The following is a 17,500-nucleotide window of genomic DNA, read 5'->3' as shown; positions in this document are numbered from 1 at the left end:
AATACAAGCAGGATATGAAATCTTTCAGTTACATTATTTCTTCCCCTAAACATTGTATGTGACGCTGATATGATTTACTGCCAAAATTTAAATATCATTTCAAAACTGCTTTGCAAGCTGCAGATTTCTGGCCTCCAAAACTTTTTCAGTCAGTGTTTTTGGACAAAACCACCACAACCTACTTGAATCAGGGTGATCTCTTACCCTAAAAAACTCTTTAGTGGAGCCAGAGTCCAGAGTCCCATAGGCTATCTCTGTCTGTTTAGCCAGATCCTCTGCACTTTCAATGGGAGAGACCATCCTTTCGACAGTCAGGAAAGCAGCCAGGTTTGCCGTGTAGGAGGAGATGATGATTAAAGTGAAGAACCACCAAACGCCACCAACAATACGACCAGACAGAGACCTGTTGGAACAACAAATAAAGAAATATTCACTTGTGCTTTTCATCATTCAATAGTCATGATGAGTGGACGTGATTTCATTGAAGTTTGATGTACATTAAAACACTTTTATCCCAGAGGACTATGACTTGATGGTAATGATGCACTCTTTGCTGTGTGAAATACCAAATCTATTCTTGAGAAGTAATATGTTGAGGTTCTGTCTAGGGTTTAATAACATGCCTCTAAGAAATAAACAATTCAGCAAATATTATAAACAGAGAAAGGACAGCCTTGCTTCAGTAGAATAAATAAGCTAACATTATATAACAATAGAACACTGCCTCCTGATTTTGGAGCCATGCTGACACTGCACAGATGTAGAAGACATGTCGATTAATCTTTGGTGAGTACATGCCTCTAACCTTACTAGCATGACTGTTGAGGACAAGTGTCTGGTCTCACACATTATGAAAGCTATCTACAGTATACAAAAGTTATCTTACAATACATTCATGAAGAAGAAACTATTTACTTAACTCATTTAATAAATGTAAGCACTGTAATAAAGGGATCTAGTACTGCTCCTACCAACCTTGCATACATTGAAAAATTTACTCTACTACTACTACTCTACTTACTAAATTCCTTTATTATTCCTTTAATTTATGATGACTTTTCCTGTAATACAAGACCCAAAGTTTACAGCAGTTAGTGGTCCTTTGAGATTGTAAAGCTCATTACAGACCAGAAAACAAGTGTTGGTAGCCCAATATGGGAAAAACTATTTTTAGACTCGACACTGACTTTTGGTTTCACATGGGACACAAATAGTGGTCTCCTGGGTAAAAGACCTGTGTTTGACCCATCCATCCCCCTGGCCTCCGCCCCATCTGGACAGTCTTTATACTACCTACCCTGACTTCATCGTTACGCCATTCTTAATATAGCCTAATAATAAAGCACAAATATGGGTCACAATAAGCTGCTTGCACAAATGACCTAAACAGCAATATATTTGTGGAGGGCGGTCTGGCAAAATCGCAGTTGCAAATAAACTCTGTAAGCGGTTACTGTGAAATCTGATAAAGCACACTTACACTCCAAGTAATAAATGCATGAAGACAACAGTTATTTCTAGTTAATTAAAAACATGGCAGTCGTTGATATTTCTGACCTACCTAGGTGAGATGTCACAGCCTTGGCGCATGAACGCTCCAAGAGAGAACCACAGGCTGTTGAATATGCCAAACTCGTTAGTCGACTCATTGGTCTGTATCTGCCCATCCTCGTACTCTTCAGTGTGCCACTCATATGGGCTGAAGCGGCTGACCAAGAACAGCACCACGCTGACACCAATGTAGGCAAAAACAATACACATCCAGATCTCATATGCCAGTGGGTCCAGGAAAGAGAAAACTCCTGGTTTGGATTTCTGAGGCTTCTTTATCATGATAGAGATTCCCAGGGACATGAAGGGTTTGGAGAAGTCAATCACCTCCTCTCGTACCAAAGTGATGGTCAAAGGAGCCACTGCAATGTCTGCTTTCTATCAAACCAAAGTACAAAATCAAGCAAAACAGGACAAAAATGATTAAATGTACTTTAATGGGATTTCACAACAATACCCCTTAAAATTAAAGAACCAGAATAAGTGGCATGTAGTGTTAATCAAGGTCTTAAGTGACCTGTTGTTAAAGATAACTCACCCCATACACTAACTCTCCAACCATCCCATTCCAGATTTTGGTCTCTGCATCTCTGGCTCCATATTTCCCATCACCCACTATTTTCAGTTGATATTTGAAGCCGCAGTGCTTTGCTATCTCCGCAGCCAGATCTACACAGTAACCCTCGTAGCGCTCATTGTCCACAAAAAGGTCGGCGTTCTTTTTCAGCATTACATATGGAGCTTCCTGAAGGACAGAGACAGAAACAGAAAACACTGTTCAGCACAAGAAGTTTGAATTACAATGTAAAAAGCAGCTTCAAAGACAAGGGCTTCACATGAGGGTGACAGGTCATTTTGAATCCAAGAGGGCACTGGTCTTAAACAAAGCACATCCTTGTTGCTGGTCTGGTGTTATTCTGGTTGTCAATCTGAAGCCAGAATTCATACAGAAGTGGCATGCTACAACAAAAAAAAAACTATCCTCTCCTTTCTGGGAAATAATATTATATAAAATAATATAATATATATATATAATATAAATAATATTATAAATATCATCATATCGCCAAATTAAGTCTAAATCAAATAAAGATATAAATGTTTATTGTGGCACCATATGTTGGACCAGGAGCGAACTGTTTCCCCATCTACTTAACAGCAGAAGGGAGACATTGGAAAGACAATTAAAGCAGTTTATACTTAATTATGCAGGCTTATATTATAATATTTACCAAGATGGTGGTGACAATAACTGTTTTGTTTTCCATTCCTGTTGTGTCGTTGGCAAAGACATCAGATTTGGTGACAGCCATTTTGTCAACTTCATTCCAGTATCCAATCTGTTGGGACAAAAAATCAATATTAGCCATGAAAGCAACATATGTATGATTAATCTTGGGTGCTAAGTGTGCTGCTTTACATAATGTGACCCTCAAATTTAACTAAACTATATATATATAAATCTAGAATTGAATTTATATTTAGACATATATATTTAACTTAATTTCTAGAGAAGAGGACAGACCACCCAGATGCTTACCTTTACAGGGCCGTTAGTCTTCAATTCCATGATGTTTACTGAGTAGTTGACTCGCTTGCCATGTTGATCAAACTGGATGTTACCTGTCAGGCCTTCCACACGCACCTTCAAGACAAAAAATCAAACATGTCATCCTCAAGCTGACTTTCAAAGTATGTACACTAAGACTGCTCTGTCACATGGAAACAGCTTTTTGATATGTTTGGTATAATTTATCATACTGCTTCTGACTGACATGGGGACAATTTGCAGAATTTCAAGAGCTAAAAAAAAGTCCCATAATCTGTCACTAATTCTAGATTCCTTAATAGTGAACAGATTCCAACATACGGTATTCCAGGAGGTCATCATCTTAGATTTCCATAAGAACATTCCACTAAAAGGATGAACATTTCCCTTTTATCTATGTCTCTGTCTCACTATGACTTGTCCATTTAAGCTCAGGAGTCTCTCAACCCTACCTAATGGCCATGAGGCACAGTGAAGATGGGTGTGCTGTTATTAAATGTGGTTTTATACTGAGCTAAAAAATTAGCAGAATAGAAGACATAAGGAAACTATCAGTGTCCAAATTGGATAGGAGACTGCAGCAAAGACACAGCATGTGTTGCGACACGCACAATATTCTCCATCTCTTCTCTAATTGGCAGTAGTTTTGTCTTGTGCCTTAGCTTGATGTGTGCATTTCATGTCTGTTGCTCTGTCTTTTATTTTCATATGTTTGATCCCAATCCAGTGACTTGTCTTGTCCTCATGGGGTAGCCAAAGACTGCTTATCCTCATCTTGTATATGCATATCCAGACTTCCTGGGTACCAGGTGATGGAATCAAAGCTAAGTACTGATCAAATTCTGGAGATGCTCTCTGAGAGTCTCTGAAAAAATCTCACCCTGGATACAGTTGACATCCCTCTCCATGATACCTCATAGCCAATAGGAAGAGTTCAGGGACTTTTCCCAAGCTCAGATAGACAAGTCATATGGGCAGAGATACAAAAAAAGGAACATAAATACTTGCACTCAGCATCTTGTCCGTTGGTTGATTGTTCCTATAGACATCCAAAATAACCATAAAGCCTTGTTGCAATGCCATAGGCATTTTTCTTTGAAATATTTGTTTCACTTTTTTGACAGATACTTTTTCTGAGTGTATATCCTCAGATACTGATAGTAGTTCCCACTGTGTTAATTTCAGATAAAGTAAATGTTTTCTGAATATGAATAATATATGAAGTCTATATATATATAAGATTTTTTTGAGATCTGTTATCAGTTGCTCTTGGCCTGAAAGGCAGATGCACCTCAATTTTGACTTGTATACCAAGTTCAGAAACAATAGCTACAACCTGAAAAACAAACAAAAAAATTCACTTTGGCTGTCAGGCTTCATTTCTCAACAGGAGTAAAGCTAATCTTGCCTTGCATCAAAGCTCAGAGGACAGACCTCTGTTTCTCTTCTGAAGAGTAGCTGTCAGTATATTTGTGTGCGTCCACATGCATGGTAAAAACGTCAGTCTTTAATCAATCTCTGTGAAGTACTTTCTGCCTTTGTGGGTGCATTTCCTAAAGGAGATCTGCTGTTACCATGGCAACAAGTCTTTACCAACAAAAGGACGTGTGTATGTGCAATGTGTTACCTGTTTCAGTGCTCGCTCTATCTCGACTCCCTGAGCCCAGGGTACAGCGGGATTAGCCAGGCAGTCACCATTGTTGGCCCTCCTGGTGAAATCAATGCGCTGTTTGTGCAGGTAGCGGAAGGCCTCCGTCATCACCTGCACGGCATCGTAGGTCAATGCTGATGTGTACTAGGGGAAGACAATGGATAAAGATGTTAAGAATAGTAAGATGTCAGAAATCTCTCTGCCTAACCCTAATCTCACTTAACCCTGATTTAGCTTATATATGTGCAATAGACTTTTGTTGTTCAAATAATGTATCAATGAACCAGATCCTACATGTTTCCTCACAAGAGCAATCATCTGCAGCTGAAAACACAGTTTTACTGCTGATTGATGAACATTTAGTACAGTGCCCCACTGTTTTAGGATGTTATGTAGCACTTTCAAGAAACTTAAACTACATGTTCGTGACCCTCTTGAGCAGAAATTAATGCGGTTGGGGTTGGAAGTAGTATTATAAGCCTTATCCTTTAAAGATGTAACTTTATATGTTGTTGCTCATAAATAGCAGTGACAGAGGTAAATATTTTAACTTTAAAGTTCTAACCTTAAATTCACATATCGAACAAATGAGGATAACCAACATGAGCCACTTTAAAAATAAAGTATCCTCCTCTGAAGTTCTACACACACACCATACCTCCTGCTCATTACCCTCCCTGTTAAGGCATCTTGTCCTTATCAGAGTGCATATTTTATGTCTGGTTCTGGTGGCCTTTTTTATTTTATATGTGTTGTATTTATGTTCTGTGCAACACTATGTTGTAAATGTCAGAGTGATTTTTCACCCAGACTTGAACCATTTGCAGCAGCCTGGCAATAAAAAAAAAATCTTGTTTTTTGGGATAATATTTTTGGTGATGGCTGATATTTCAAATGTGAGTAGTTTACAGTATCTCTGAGTTTGGAAATGAAGTGTGGGATGCATTTTCAGTTCCAAGAGAGCAGATATTAGTAACACCAAAGGGCTAGTATAGGCAGTAAATATAATAAATAAATAATTTCTCAATTCAATTTCACAACATCCTGATTTAATTTACATTGCATGCCTTTCAAATAATATAATTTGTATAAAAAATGCTAGCACTCAGCTCATGGGATGTTTGTTTGTGAAACAGTGCATGAGAATCTTTACTCAGAGATTTGTTTAATAATGCACACAGTGTGTATGTCTGAGTGTAAAGTTGGGCGATGCAGATGGAGGCAGCATGTTTTACTTTAAGGTTACAAAGACATTAGTGCAACTCAGGCACATTTAAGTGCTTACAAAGACATTTCCCACCAAGCAAATAAAGAAAAAGAAAAAAAAAGAAAAACACACATGCACTCAGGCATGCATGCATACTTAAACTCACCCTTATTTTATTGTCAGCACCAGGATACTCCTTTTCTTCTAGGGCCTCCCATCTCTGGTCAAACTTGGACACCAAAGGATCATCAAAATCAACAATCTGAAAGCCTGACACGTTGGCGCCGCCATACTGGATTTTGGATAGGTCCCCATCAATGAAACCCTGAAAACATCATTTAGACCCAGATTTTATCTCTCTATATGAGGGATTTTAAAAACATATAAAGTGATCACATGATCTGTAAACAAATAAGCTGTTTAAACTTACCAGATTGGCTATAATGTAGTGATAGCCTTTTACATGTCTGCCAATTGTGATGACCTGCATTGTTATGAGACACACAAAAAAAACCCCAGACGTATAAGCTCCCACTGGAATAAAGAAATAAGTCTCAGGCAAAGAAGATAGCACAATAAAAGTCTCTGAAACCAGTTCTTCAAATACAGTTTTAAAATGACTTACCATATGCATGACAGCTAATTTAAAGCTTCTTTCTGTTACTATTATTTTGGAAAACATTCATTATAATTCCTTGATAGACCAAGAGTGTGGCAACCAGAGATAAGACAAGTGTATAAAATAATAGTTATATCCAAACTACATAAATCTACCATCAAATTCAGACATTTTAATTTGTCACAATCACCCATAACACAGGTAACAGTCCTGGTTATTATCACGCAATAAAAAAAAAAGTGGCGTCAGTCACAAATACTGCTAGGCAGAGATATCCAATTCCAAATTCACCTACCTTATCAGTAAAGCAACAGAAAATAACATAAATATCTCAGCTATGTACCATTTTAGTATCTCATAAATGACACACCTGAAACTAATCCTGCTGCTTGACTGGCACCTCCGTTTGTCAGGACCGCCACTTAAAGCATATTTGAATAATAATGTTGCGTATCTCCTACGTAAATGTCTTTGACATGAAGCAAGGAACTTCCACCTGAATGGATTCTGTTTTTCCCCGATAAACAGGCACCGAGGCTGTGGGCATTGATTTCATTCAGCATTCAGTTAAACAGACGTTGGCATGCTTTAAATGGTAATCGATAAGGCTCTCTCTCGGGTAAAAAGTGGAGTAAAAAAAACATGTTTATGTGCATCTGTTTTGCCTTTAATTGGAGTGTTGTTTATAGCCTGAATGAACAATTAGTGTAATTGTTATGGTGCCTTTCTGCATCTGCTGGACTGCTGGGTCCATGTGACAAGGTTGTTTTTCTAAGTGCTGTTTCAAAAGCAAATATTTTGGTTGAATATCACTTTTGTCCTACAGGAGAAATTAAAGGACAATAGGGTTGTTAGCATTTCCTGCATTCACTTACTTTAAAAAAAATACTGCAGACAATTTCCTACACTTCCTTATTTTCTCTTCTTCTTGACATTAAATATTATGACGAAATACAAAGAACATTGTGCCAATTATATGCTTTAATAGTGTTAAATCAAGCTTTAATTTCAGGGACTGTAAAAGTGTCTCGGTTTGGTTTGTCTATTGACTTGACTGAGATATGATTTCCTTAAAGCAAGACTATAAAACTCTTGAAAGATTGGAAAACACATTCTTGATCTTTCGCTTCTCTTGAAGTAAATTGTGTAATTCATAAGCAATACAATTTACCAATTCTCAATCCAATGCAATCAGGGTGTTTTCTGCCACAGCCTTACGTGGTCTGGTATGACCAGTAGCATATGGTGACCATTTAGCAAAAGTTACACAGTCTCATTTTCAGGTGGGTCCTGATTTAATCACATTGTTGAGAACCAGAAAGCACAGTGAGTGTAGATTATGATGATCTTTCCATTTCATTGCTTTCTGAACCAAATGCGATAACTTTGACTTTGATGATCCAGGAAGGTTCCCAAACCATGCATTCATAACATATCTGATTAAACTCTCCAAAACAGCCTAATAAAATAAAAATGTACAGATGTAATCTATGTAATAAATGCATTCTCTGGAGGTGTGAGATTATGAATATTCCAGGTTGATTACAGTGCTATCAATATGGACACCAAGATACTTATAGGACTGAACTGGTGTAATTGGCTGGTTATGTATAACCACCGGACTGTGATCACCAACTTCTTTGGGAGGTTTGTATCATTATGCCTATATAGTAAACTGGGAATCTGACTACTTGAAAATATAGTTGTGTGAGTGCCTGGATGACGACACATAAGCATGGATCTGTATACAATGTAAAAAAAATAGGTAAGCTGACACAGCCTTGTGGAGCTCCAGTACTGATATTTTACTGATAAGACAGACCAACACCCTGTCCAGAGCAACACATTCTCAATCCCAACTCGTCACATATGGACACTTTTTAATGCCCTGGGTACCCCTTTAGCATCGTTTTTTTATGTGTAGGGCTCCACGGTCAAGTTAGCAACCAAATGTGCTGCGCCCGGTCAAGTTAGCAATAATAAATATGCATCCTTTCAAATTAAAACTAGTGGTTAATGTCATGAAACGCCACGTTGTTAACATTAGCCCTGTAACATGACACTACAGAGCTTCCCCCATGCATTGAATTATGATGCTAAGTGTTCAAATCAGAGCTAAAATTTAAAAAAAAGCAGCAGAGCATAAGCAGTACTTGTCCTCAAGATGTTTTTTAAAAAGTGCATAATGGTAGTATTAGCATAAGCTGTGTACATAAGTATTGGTGAAACGACAATAAATCTAAATTGAACATTAGAAAGTAAACAGGTCCGATGTAATATAACGTTAGCTGGCTGCCCTGCCTGCATCACTATAGGCTAGTAAACAAATCGCTCCACATTTATTTTTTACTGTTACATCCTTTCTTGAAGGCTAAGTCAACACTTTGACATAATAATGGTACACATGATAGTAACATGGGTCACGTTTGTAAGGTGAACAGTGAACTGAAATGTGGAAAGCGATACAACTTTGCACCGGATAACATTAGCAACTGCTTGGCGTTAGCCTGTGAGCTAACTTGACATTCTCCATCACCTTTCTGATGTTCACTGTGTTTTACTCAACATCATCTGAATCTCGTTTGGTCTATTGTGTTTCAGCACATAAAACTTGATTGTTGTTTTCATTCTTTTGTGAAGTCTGTGTTTTGCTGGGAGACGGTTGTTTTATGGTGTTAGTGGACTGCATGTCATTAGCTGCGGTGTTGTCGCTGTAGTCTGAGAGCCTGAGGAGTGCGCACAGGGCTGCATCCGACCCAGTGTCCTCACATTAAAAGCAGAATGCTGGTAGATGCAAGCAACAGAGAAAACAGGCGTGTGCTTCATTTCTAAGTGAGTTTTGAGCCCATTGACAATAAGTAATTTCATTGAAAAACTACATACAACCCTCTAATATTAATGTTAATAATAATATCAATATTATTATTAATAATAATCATAATAATAATACATTTGATTTATTTAGTGCTTTTCTAGGTACTCAATGACACTTTATAGGATCATCCGTACACCATCCTTCTCTCTTCTATAAGAAAACTATAATGGGTCTAATTTGCTGTTCACATCTGCTTTCAACATAGACACCACACATTTCTCAAGACATTCCATCACAACTGATGTAAGAGCCACCGGTCTAAAATCATTGTTTTCAGTTGGATGGGCTATTTTAGGGACAGGAATAATTACAGTCTGTTGAAAAACAGGGCACATGCTGGTGTTAGCTCTTCTGCACAAGTTTTAACAAGAAAAGGTAAAATGTCTGTCATGTCCCATAGCCTTCTTTAACGAAACATGTTTGAATAGAATGATTGAAATAAACTCCGCACTCTACCTGATCCATGATGTCTTTTACTTTGTCCTGTTCACAGTCCAGGATCACCCTCCTCTCTTTCTTGTTCTCCAGATCTTGGAACAGTGAGCGGTAGGCCTCATCCTTCCTCTCGTCTTTAAGGTTTCCCACATTGATGGCTGTCACCTGCCACTTCCTCTCTGCTGCTGTGTCAAGAACAACCTGCAGCGTTGTCAGGCCTGAGGATGGAAAGAACGTGGATTCAAAACAATATGCACACTCTCTGTCTGACTTATTCATGGTATCCTTTGGGATTGAAGACTTTTGGAGTTTTAGAGACATCCTGCTGACAAATGGGACCAAAAACGTTTTCGCACATTGGAAAGGTAGGGATAAAGAAGATATAATGCACAGTATCTGTCTCTTTGTTGCCCTTTCTGCTGAAGCAATGCATTTAATTCAAGATTTCCCTAAAAGAATGGTTGTAGAACATTTTGTGTGCTTATAGTATGGGCACTGCCACATACTTTAGACATAGCCACAAACAAGGGAAGTCATGGTGAAAGAGCAATGAGAGAAGCAGAAAAAAAAGAACATAAACTCAAAACAAATTATGTAGCAGACAATTCTTATTCACAACCATTGTTGAACATTTTATTGCAGATTGGCTGCATTCACTGTCTGCTTAGTCAAGGATGTTTTACAGAGACTCAATGCCTTATGTAAAGAGCTCATCATGATGAATCACGGGTGTTCTGGCATGAACCTGACCAACATGTGGGAGGAAAGTGGGTCTAACAATACACTTGACTGCGTCAATACCAAAAGTTTTATATTCCTGATTTATGACTGCAGTTTTGAACAGAATTATTCGAAAACAATTTCACACAACAATCTCAACTTACAGGTCCACTTACTTGCTTGTTTTCACTTTATCACATAGCTTTCATCAGCATATAAAGCTCCATTGCCATGGAACTATAGATGTTCAAACTTTCCATTATTTTCATTACTTCTCATTATTCTGAGGACTATTTACAAAGTGAAGAATAAACTTTCAAGCTCAATGTTTGAGCCAACATGGAGAAGTCCAGAAGTGGATGAGTGTATGATATGGTCAAAAGCTCCAAAACAAGTGAAAAAACTGACTTTGAAGCACTCTGCCAGGCTGGATGCAACTATCCCTGTTTTTTTGGAGTGTGGGTGAGTTATAATAAAACATCAGAAATTACATCAGAACCATCCTATGCAGTATGCATGTAAGTGTTTAATCTTTACCCAAAACAGAAAAATAACATGATACACTGAAGAATAGACATATTATGTCACATCTGAGTAATTCATTTACATGTAACAATGTCTGTTAAAGGCAAAGACTACCCATTCTAAAACTTATATTTCTAACACCCTCTCTATCTAGTCTCACAGCTGAATCTCTCCTTATATTGATCCCTGGTCTGCAGCAGGCAGTTGGAGAGCAGTTTGATAAAAGGGTCGAGTGTTTCATTCAGCCTTGCTACAGCAAGGTGAATTACAGATGTAATCAATTTCATGCGACACAGCGGTGGTTTTATGATGGTGGGGTGGAAAATGGAGGCTTGCAGTTTTATCTGAATGAACTATACATCATTATTACCGTGAGGTCGTAATGGTGTGGTTACATTTGACTGTTTCATCAATGCTTATTAAATTATATAATTCAAATTTAGAGTGATTAACAGTGACGTTAAAGCAAGGACAAAAGGAAAATGTTAGAGTAAATGTTAATTCTGCATCAGTGGTGTTTAAGGTTACATTAATTAATAAATACATTTGACAAGATTAGTGTCTATGAACTGTGTGTGAGGGTGTGGCTGCCACTGAGTTAAGACCCACAAAATCATTATAAGATCACTAGACTGCTGTTTATAGAATTCTAATTATTTGGCTTACTTTTTCGAATCTGCTGTACAACAGTCCACTCTAGATATTATCCTCTTTGTTGCTGATCTAAATGATGCTGATCAGACTACTGATGCATATTACTCTTGCATAAGAATGGCTTAATGACACTTTTGTTTAGAATGATATGTCATGGCTTGCAGCCAACATTATGCCAACCAATATAACAGGCATGACACCACCACAGCACTGGAAATTAAAGATCTAACCCTAAATTGCCCTAGATTTAAAAGGTCACGGGAGAATAAGGTGACATGAACTAGCGTGCAAAGTAGAATTATATTATTCAACAATTTGAGAAGGCATTGAAGTAATCACAACTGATATACATTCACCAGATACAGAGCAGCATTAGCATTCATTTTCTGTTTCTGACCACCTGATAAATGTAAACCCAATATTCACACTCCTTTTAGCTCTGTTTTGCTTTCCACTTACTCCTGAGTGAAATATCTGCTTTTTTAGCTGTTACATGCTCCACTGTGTTCACCATCTAAGGCTAAGCTCTGACTGTAGCCACCTGTTGCCACAGCAACTGGCTGTGACCACATGATGAGTGGCTGGCTTTACCTGGCTGTGGAGATGGCCACAAAAAAAAACACTGATTATTTCAACTTTAAGGTTAGAGCCTAATGACAGGCAATTAAACACTTAATGTTAATGAAAAGATCAATGCTGTAGTTAAAAAATGATTTTAATTAGGTCTGTGAGGGGTCTACTGTTCACCACTTAATGATGGCGTCGCGGATGGGTGTCTCTGTGTTTTGGTGCACGCTGTTTTGTCTGTAAATTCAGTTTTCTGCTGCGTTACACAGAGCTGTCTCACCACAGAATAGTTAATGAACATCAAGGAAACAACGCCAGCGGATCTATTTAACTTTTCATGTGTCACAAGTGGAATTATTGGACATTCTGTTGAAAGGCGCTCTCACCTTTGCTCATGCAGTGAAACAACGGAGGAGAGGGGAAAGTCTCTTACACACTGTTACTGGGAATATTTCCCTCCAACATGCGCTCACAGTGCAACAAACTGGATGAACTTCAGCTACTGGTGGGGAAAACAGTGACTTTTATTCATTTATTCATTAATTTTACATCAACAGCGGCTGATGTAACCATGTAACAGTGATTCAACAGCACTGTTCTTCTGATCTGGAATCTTTGTCATGATCTGTAAAAGTCTACTCCCCCGGTGTGTTTGCTTCATTTACTTTGGTCAGTGTTGACATTTCACCGCAGGCCAACTTGCAGTAGGCACAGCGCACGCTCGCTGACCACGTACTGTTTGTGGAATGGACAAATCCGGACTCTTTAGTTATTGTCCTTGTGACTTAAACAAGTGAAGTGGAGACAGGATCAAGTTTAGGGAGTCAAACGATGACTGACACTCCCCTCTATCAAGAGGCTGTGGTCTATCAGGACCAAAACAATAACAGTTTCATTCCATCTGCAGCTGGCCTCATCAAGTAAGTAAATAAGTAAGTAAAGTTTATTTGTATATCACCTTTCACAGATAAAAATCACAAAGTGCTTCACAATAAAATGTAATACAATACAACAAAGTAAAATACAATGCATAAGAAAGTTTAAATACAGATGGAAAGCATAGAACCTACTTGAATAGCAGTGTCTTCAGTTGCTTTTTAAAATAATAAACAGAATTCACACAATGTAGAAAGGGAAGCAATGCATTCCACAGCCTAGGTGCCACTGCTTAGAATGAACGATCCCCTCTGGTTTTAAAATGAGTGTAGGGAACCACTAACAACCTCTGACCTGATGACCTCAGGCTACGGGTATGAGTATGAAGCTGTATCAGCTCAGAGATGTTGGGAGGAACTTGACCGTGCAGGTCTCTAAAAGTAAGAACCAGGACTTTAAATTGAACTCTATACTGGACTGGTAACCGGTGAAGTGCAACTAAAACAGGTGTGACGTGCGCTCTTTTGTTTATGTGAGTTAAAAGCCTTGCAGCAGAGTTCAGAACAGCCTGGAGACGGTAAAGATCCTTCTTGCTCAACCAAGTAAAAAGACTGTTATAGTAATCTAAACGAGAGGAAATAAAAGCATGAATGATCATCTCCAACTCACCCCTTGACACCAGTGTTCTTAATTTGGATATATTCCTTAGTTAGAAGAAACAGTTTCTGACTAATTGTTTAGAATGCTACTCTAAGGACATCGCAGAATCAAAAACAATACAGTGCTGAATAATTTTGCACGCCCAATTTTTCAGTTTTTTATTTGTTAAAAAAGTTTGAAATATCCAATAAATTTCGTTCCACTTCATAATTGTGTCCCACTTGTTGTTGATTCTTCACAAAAAATTACAGTTTTATATCTTTATGTTTGAAGCCTGAAATGTGGCAAAAGGTCGAAAAGTTCAAGGGGGCCGAATACTTTCGCAAGGCACTGTACCTAAGCTCCTGAGGCTCGGCTGGACAGACGAGCCTAAGTCACCAATATGGTGTTTAACCTGAGGGATTCTACTTCCAGGGGCGCTAATCATTGTTTCTGTTTTCAAGGTGTCACATAACCACTAAAATATGTCACTGAATTGACTAATTATCTGTCCTAGAGTAAATATATACAAAAGGAACAGGATGGGTCCCAAGACAGAACTCTGAGGTACCCCACACAACAACCCTGCAGTTTCAGACATGATCTGATTTACATAAACATTAAAACAAGGCCCGAGACCTCCACTGATACTGACGCTCATACCCCCGAACCCACCACTTTAAGATACATACTGTAAATGTTTGCACATATAAATCCGATGTTGCATATCTATGCACAAATCACCTTTGTACATATATTCTTTATTATGCTTTAATATTTTTTCTACCTTTTCTGTTTTACATTTTATATTTATATATTTTATGTTTATTGTTATGCACCAAGTCACCCTACTTGGCATTAAAGCTGATTGTGATTCTAATTAATGGGCTCATTATTTTCTGCTTTTACACTGAGTATTTGATGTAAATAGTGAGGTGCAAAATCAAATTTCTAAGGATACTGAGCTTTAATATGAATGATGACCAAAGACCCAGGTTGTAAAAATGTATTTGCTTTTCTTTCCTCTTTATTCTTTCCCTTTTTTGTTCCTATCTTTTTGATCCAACTGGCAGTACTGAAATATCAAAGATTTGGTGAGATGCATTTCTAAAAGTCTGTCTGAGAACATATCTGCAGTGAGCCAAAGGAATGCAAAAAAGAACGCTCAGAGCGCCCACAGACATACATTAATTATCTAAACTGACTTACTGACAACAGCTGACAATGGTGGTGTTGGTTCATCCATTAGTCTCAATGTGCTAATAGAATTTATTATAACCAGTGGCAACTCTATTGCTTCTTCTCCCTCAGCTCCATCTTTGACTGAGAAACACCCACACACACATCCTTGCATCATTTACCCACCTGCTCAGTCACTTACAATCTCTCTCTCTTTCTCTCTCTCTGTCTCTCTCCACACTTCGGTTGCCATGGGAATGAGTTCATCACACTGACCTAATTAGACAGCCATGCAATGATGAAATATGCACAATAGGCCCTTTAGTGCCATTGTGGATGTACAGTAGAGACAGCGGGTCAGAGTTAGGATTAGCATGAGGACAGTCTAAAGCAGCTGGTTGACACCTGCCCTTTGATTTTGGAGAGGTACAGTATTTGATTCTGCTGTCAGTAACAGCAATGCTGACTTGGAAGATTAGCAATGGATTCTGTGAGGTGAGGAAGAAGAGCATGTGGAAAGAAATGAGAGGGAGGGTACAACATAAGGGCAACATTGTAGATAGATCAAGTGAAGACTATGTGTGCGAGGGGGAGTTTCAGTGATGAAAAACAATTGAGAGTTAACAATAATACAGGGCGGAAATGCTCTAAATTCATCTAAGCTATTGGCACTACACAGCCTAAACACTAGTGTATAGATAGCATACTTGTGATCCCACTTCTTTGAGTAGATTCACTTCCTATTACCTTAAGCCACCCAGGGAATTATTTTAATGTTCTGGTAAGCCATCTTTGGGAATTCTTTAAGTATCATTCAACGGCCTCAAAGTGCTTTTTGAAAGTGATCCCCAAACTCCTCATTTTAGTGTCCTGAAAATAAAAAATGTTTCATTCTATAATAGGAAGTAATAAAGGGGCTTAAGAAGTGTAACCTTAAAGCTGAGCATCCCTATATGACAAAATGAAAAAATACTTCCTCTATTGTAACTGGATAGTATTGAGGTCTTAATTCTATTCTTCCATTGCAGTAACAGTATTAAAACTCTATCTGCAGAAGAGATTTCCTTTTCAGTGCTGGATGCTCCCTTTGTGCTGCAGGAGACTACATTGTTCACCAAGGGCACAAGTCACAGAATCACAATTAGCAGACGACTGAATGAAATTACTTACATGACACAGCAAAGCAAGTTAGCGCAGAAGAAGCTGCAGTTATTGTCTTTACGCTTTACACTTGGCCTTCTATCACTCTGCTTTCTGCCATTTTACAGTGACATGTTGTGTGATGTTCAAACACTAGATGTGAAAAACACCAAAATGTTAAGGCTGAGAATGTATTGTGTGTAGAACCATTCAGACATTCAGTCTGCTAAATATATTAAAATTTTCATACCTATAACAATGTTGAATAGAAAAAATCCTTGAAGAAAGGGATCAAAGAATAGAGAGAATAGATTTAAATACGAAGTAAGTCTGGTTATTATAATTTGAAGTTGGATAATTTTTCATCTTTGACTGCCTTGCATAAAATCAATCCATGATCTTGCAGTATTGCAATTGCAGGTGCACAGGCTTAGCTTAGAGACACTTTTAGTTCTGATAACAAAATTTGATATAGATAGAGATTTTTTTAAATCAATTATTGCTGTAATAAAGACTTTTTGTTTATGTTATTGACATAAATTAATAAATTAATTTTGAGCCGCAACTTCGAAGCATCTCTTTATTGTCTTGGGAAAGGTTGCGACTGATAAACCGGGATGTTGGTGATTCTTAACATTGTTATAATAATAATAATAATAAATTTTATTTATAATGCACTTTACATTTCAGGGAAATCTCAAAGTGCTACAGCAACAAGGGGTTAAAAACAGTTCCAGAAAATAACAATCGCAATAAAACACCGTAACAAAAGATTTAAAACCATGACTGTTAAAAAGCCATTTGAAATAGAAAAGTCTTTAGGCCCTTCTTAAAAACCTCCAGAGTTTGTGGGGCCCTTAGGGGCTCTGGGAGGGCATTCCAGAGCCGTGGGGCGACTGCCTGGAAGGCCCTATCTCCCATGGTGGAGAGTTTAGTCCTTGGTTGGTGCAGGCAGTGGGTAGAGATGGAGGAGCGGAGGTTTCTTAAGGTGGTGAGTGGGGTGAGGAGTTCACTGAGGTAGGCAGGGGCAGTTCCATGTATGCACTGGTGGGTAAGGAGACAGATTTTATATTGAATTCTGTATTGAATGGGCAGCCAGTGGAGGGATTTCAGGACTGGAGTGATATGGTCATATTTGCGCCTCCTCGTCAGGACCCGGGCAGCGCAGTTCTGAATATGCTGGAGCTTTTGCAGTCTCCTGCCAGGGATCCCGATGAGGAGGGCATTACAGTAGTCCAACCTGGAGGAGATAAAGGCATGGATCAACTTCTCAGCATCTAGTTGTGAGAGGGAGGGGCGGAGTTTGGCGATGT

General features: G+C 38.3%; 1 protein-coding gene across 8 annotated transcripts in view; it reads right to left on the bottom strand.

The window, feature by feature from the left end:
- Nucleotides 1-17,500, bottom strand: part of gria2b (glutamate receptor, ionotropic, AMPA 2b) — a 52,070-nt gene that overhangs the window by 4,843 nt on the left and 29,727 nt on the right. For all 8 annotated transcript variants that reach the window (XR_006821883.1, XR_006821884.1, XR_006821887.1 and 5 more), the window contains exons 4-12: nt 9,909-10,105; nt 6,389-6,442; nt 6,125-6,283; nt 4,728-4,895; nt 3,092-3,196; nt 2,784-2,891; nt 2,090-2,296; nt 1,562-1,929; nt 205-403 (exon numbers count right to left, since the gene is read on the bottom strand). Coding sequence is in view for 3 of the 8 variants with exons in the window: in XM_046030809.1 (XP_045886765.1) it covers nt 205-403; nt 1,562-1,929; nt 2,090-2,296; nt 2,784-2,891; nt 3,092-3,196; nt 4,728-4,895; nt 6,125-6,283; nt 6,389-6,442; nt 9,909-10,105 (1,565 nt within the window). In the remaining 5 variants the exon portion in view is untranslated. The remainder of the gene's footprint in view (nt 1-204; nt 404-1,561; nt 1,930-2,089; nt 2,297-2,783; nt 2,892-3,091; nt 3,197-4,727; nt 4,896-6,124; nt 6,284-6,388; nt 6,443-9,908; nt 10,106-17,500) is intronic.

Source organism: Micropterus dolomieu, linkage group LG19 (assembly GCF_021292245.1).
Source record: "Micropterus dolomieu isolate WLL.071019.BEF.003 ecotype Adirondacks linkage group LG19, ASM2129224v1, whole genome shotgun sequence".
Taxonomy (NCBI): Eukaryota; Metazoa; Chordata; class Actinopteri; order Centrarchiformes; family Centrarchidae; genus Micropterus; species Micropterus dolomieu.
This window is presented reverse-complemented; position numbering and strand designations above follow the sequence as displayed.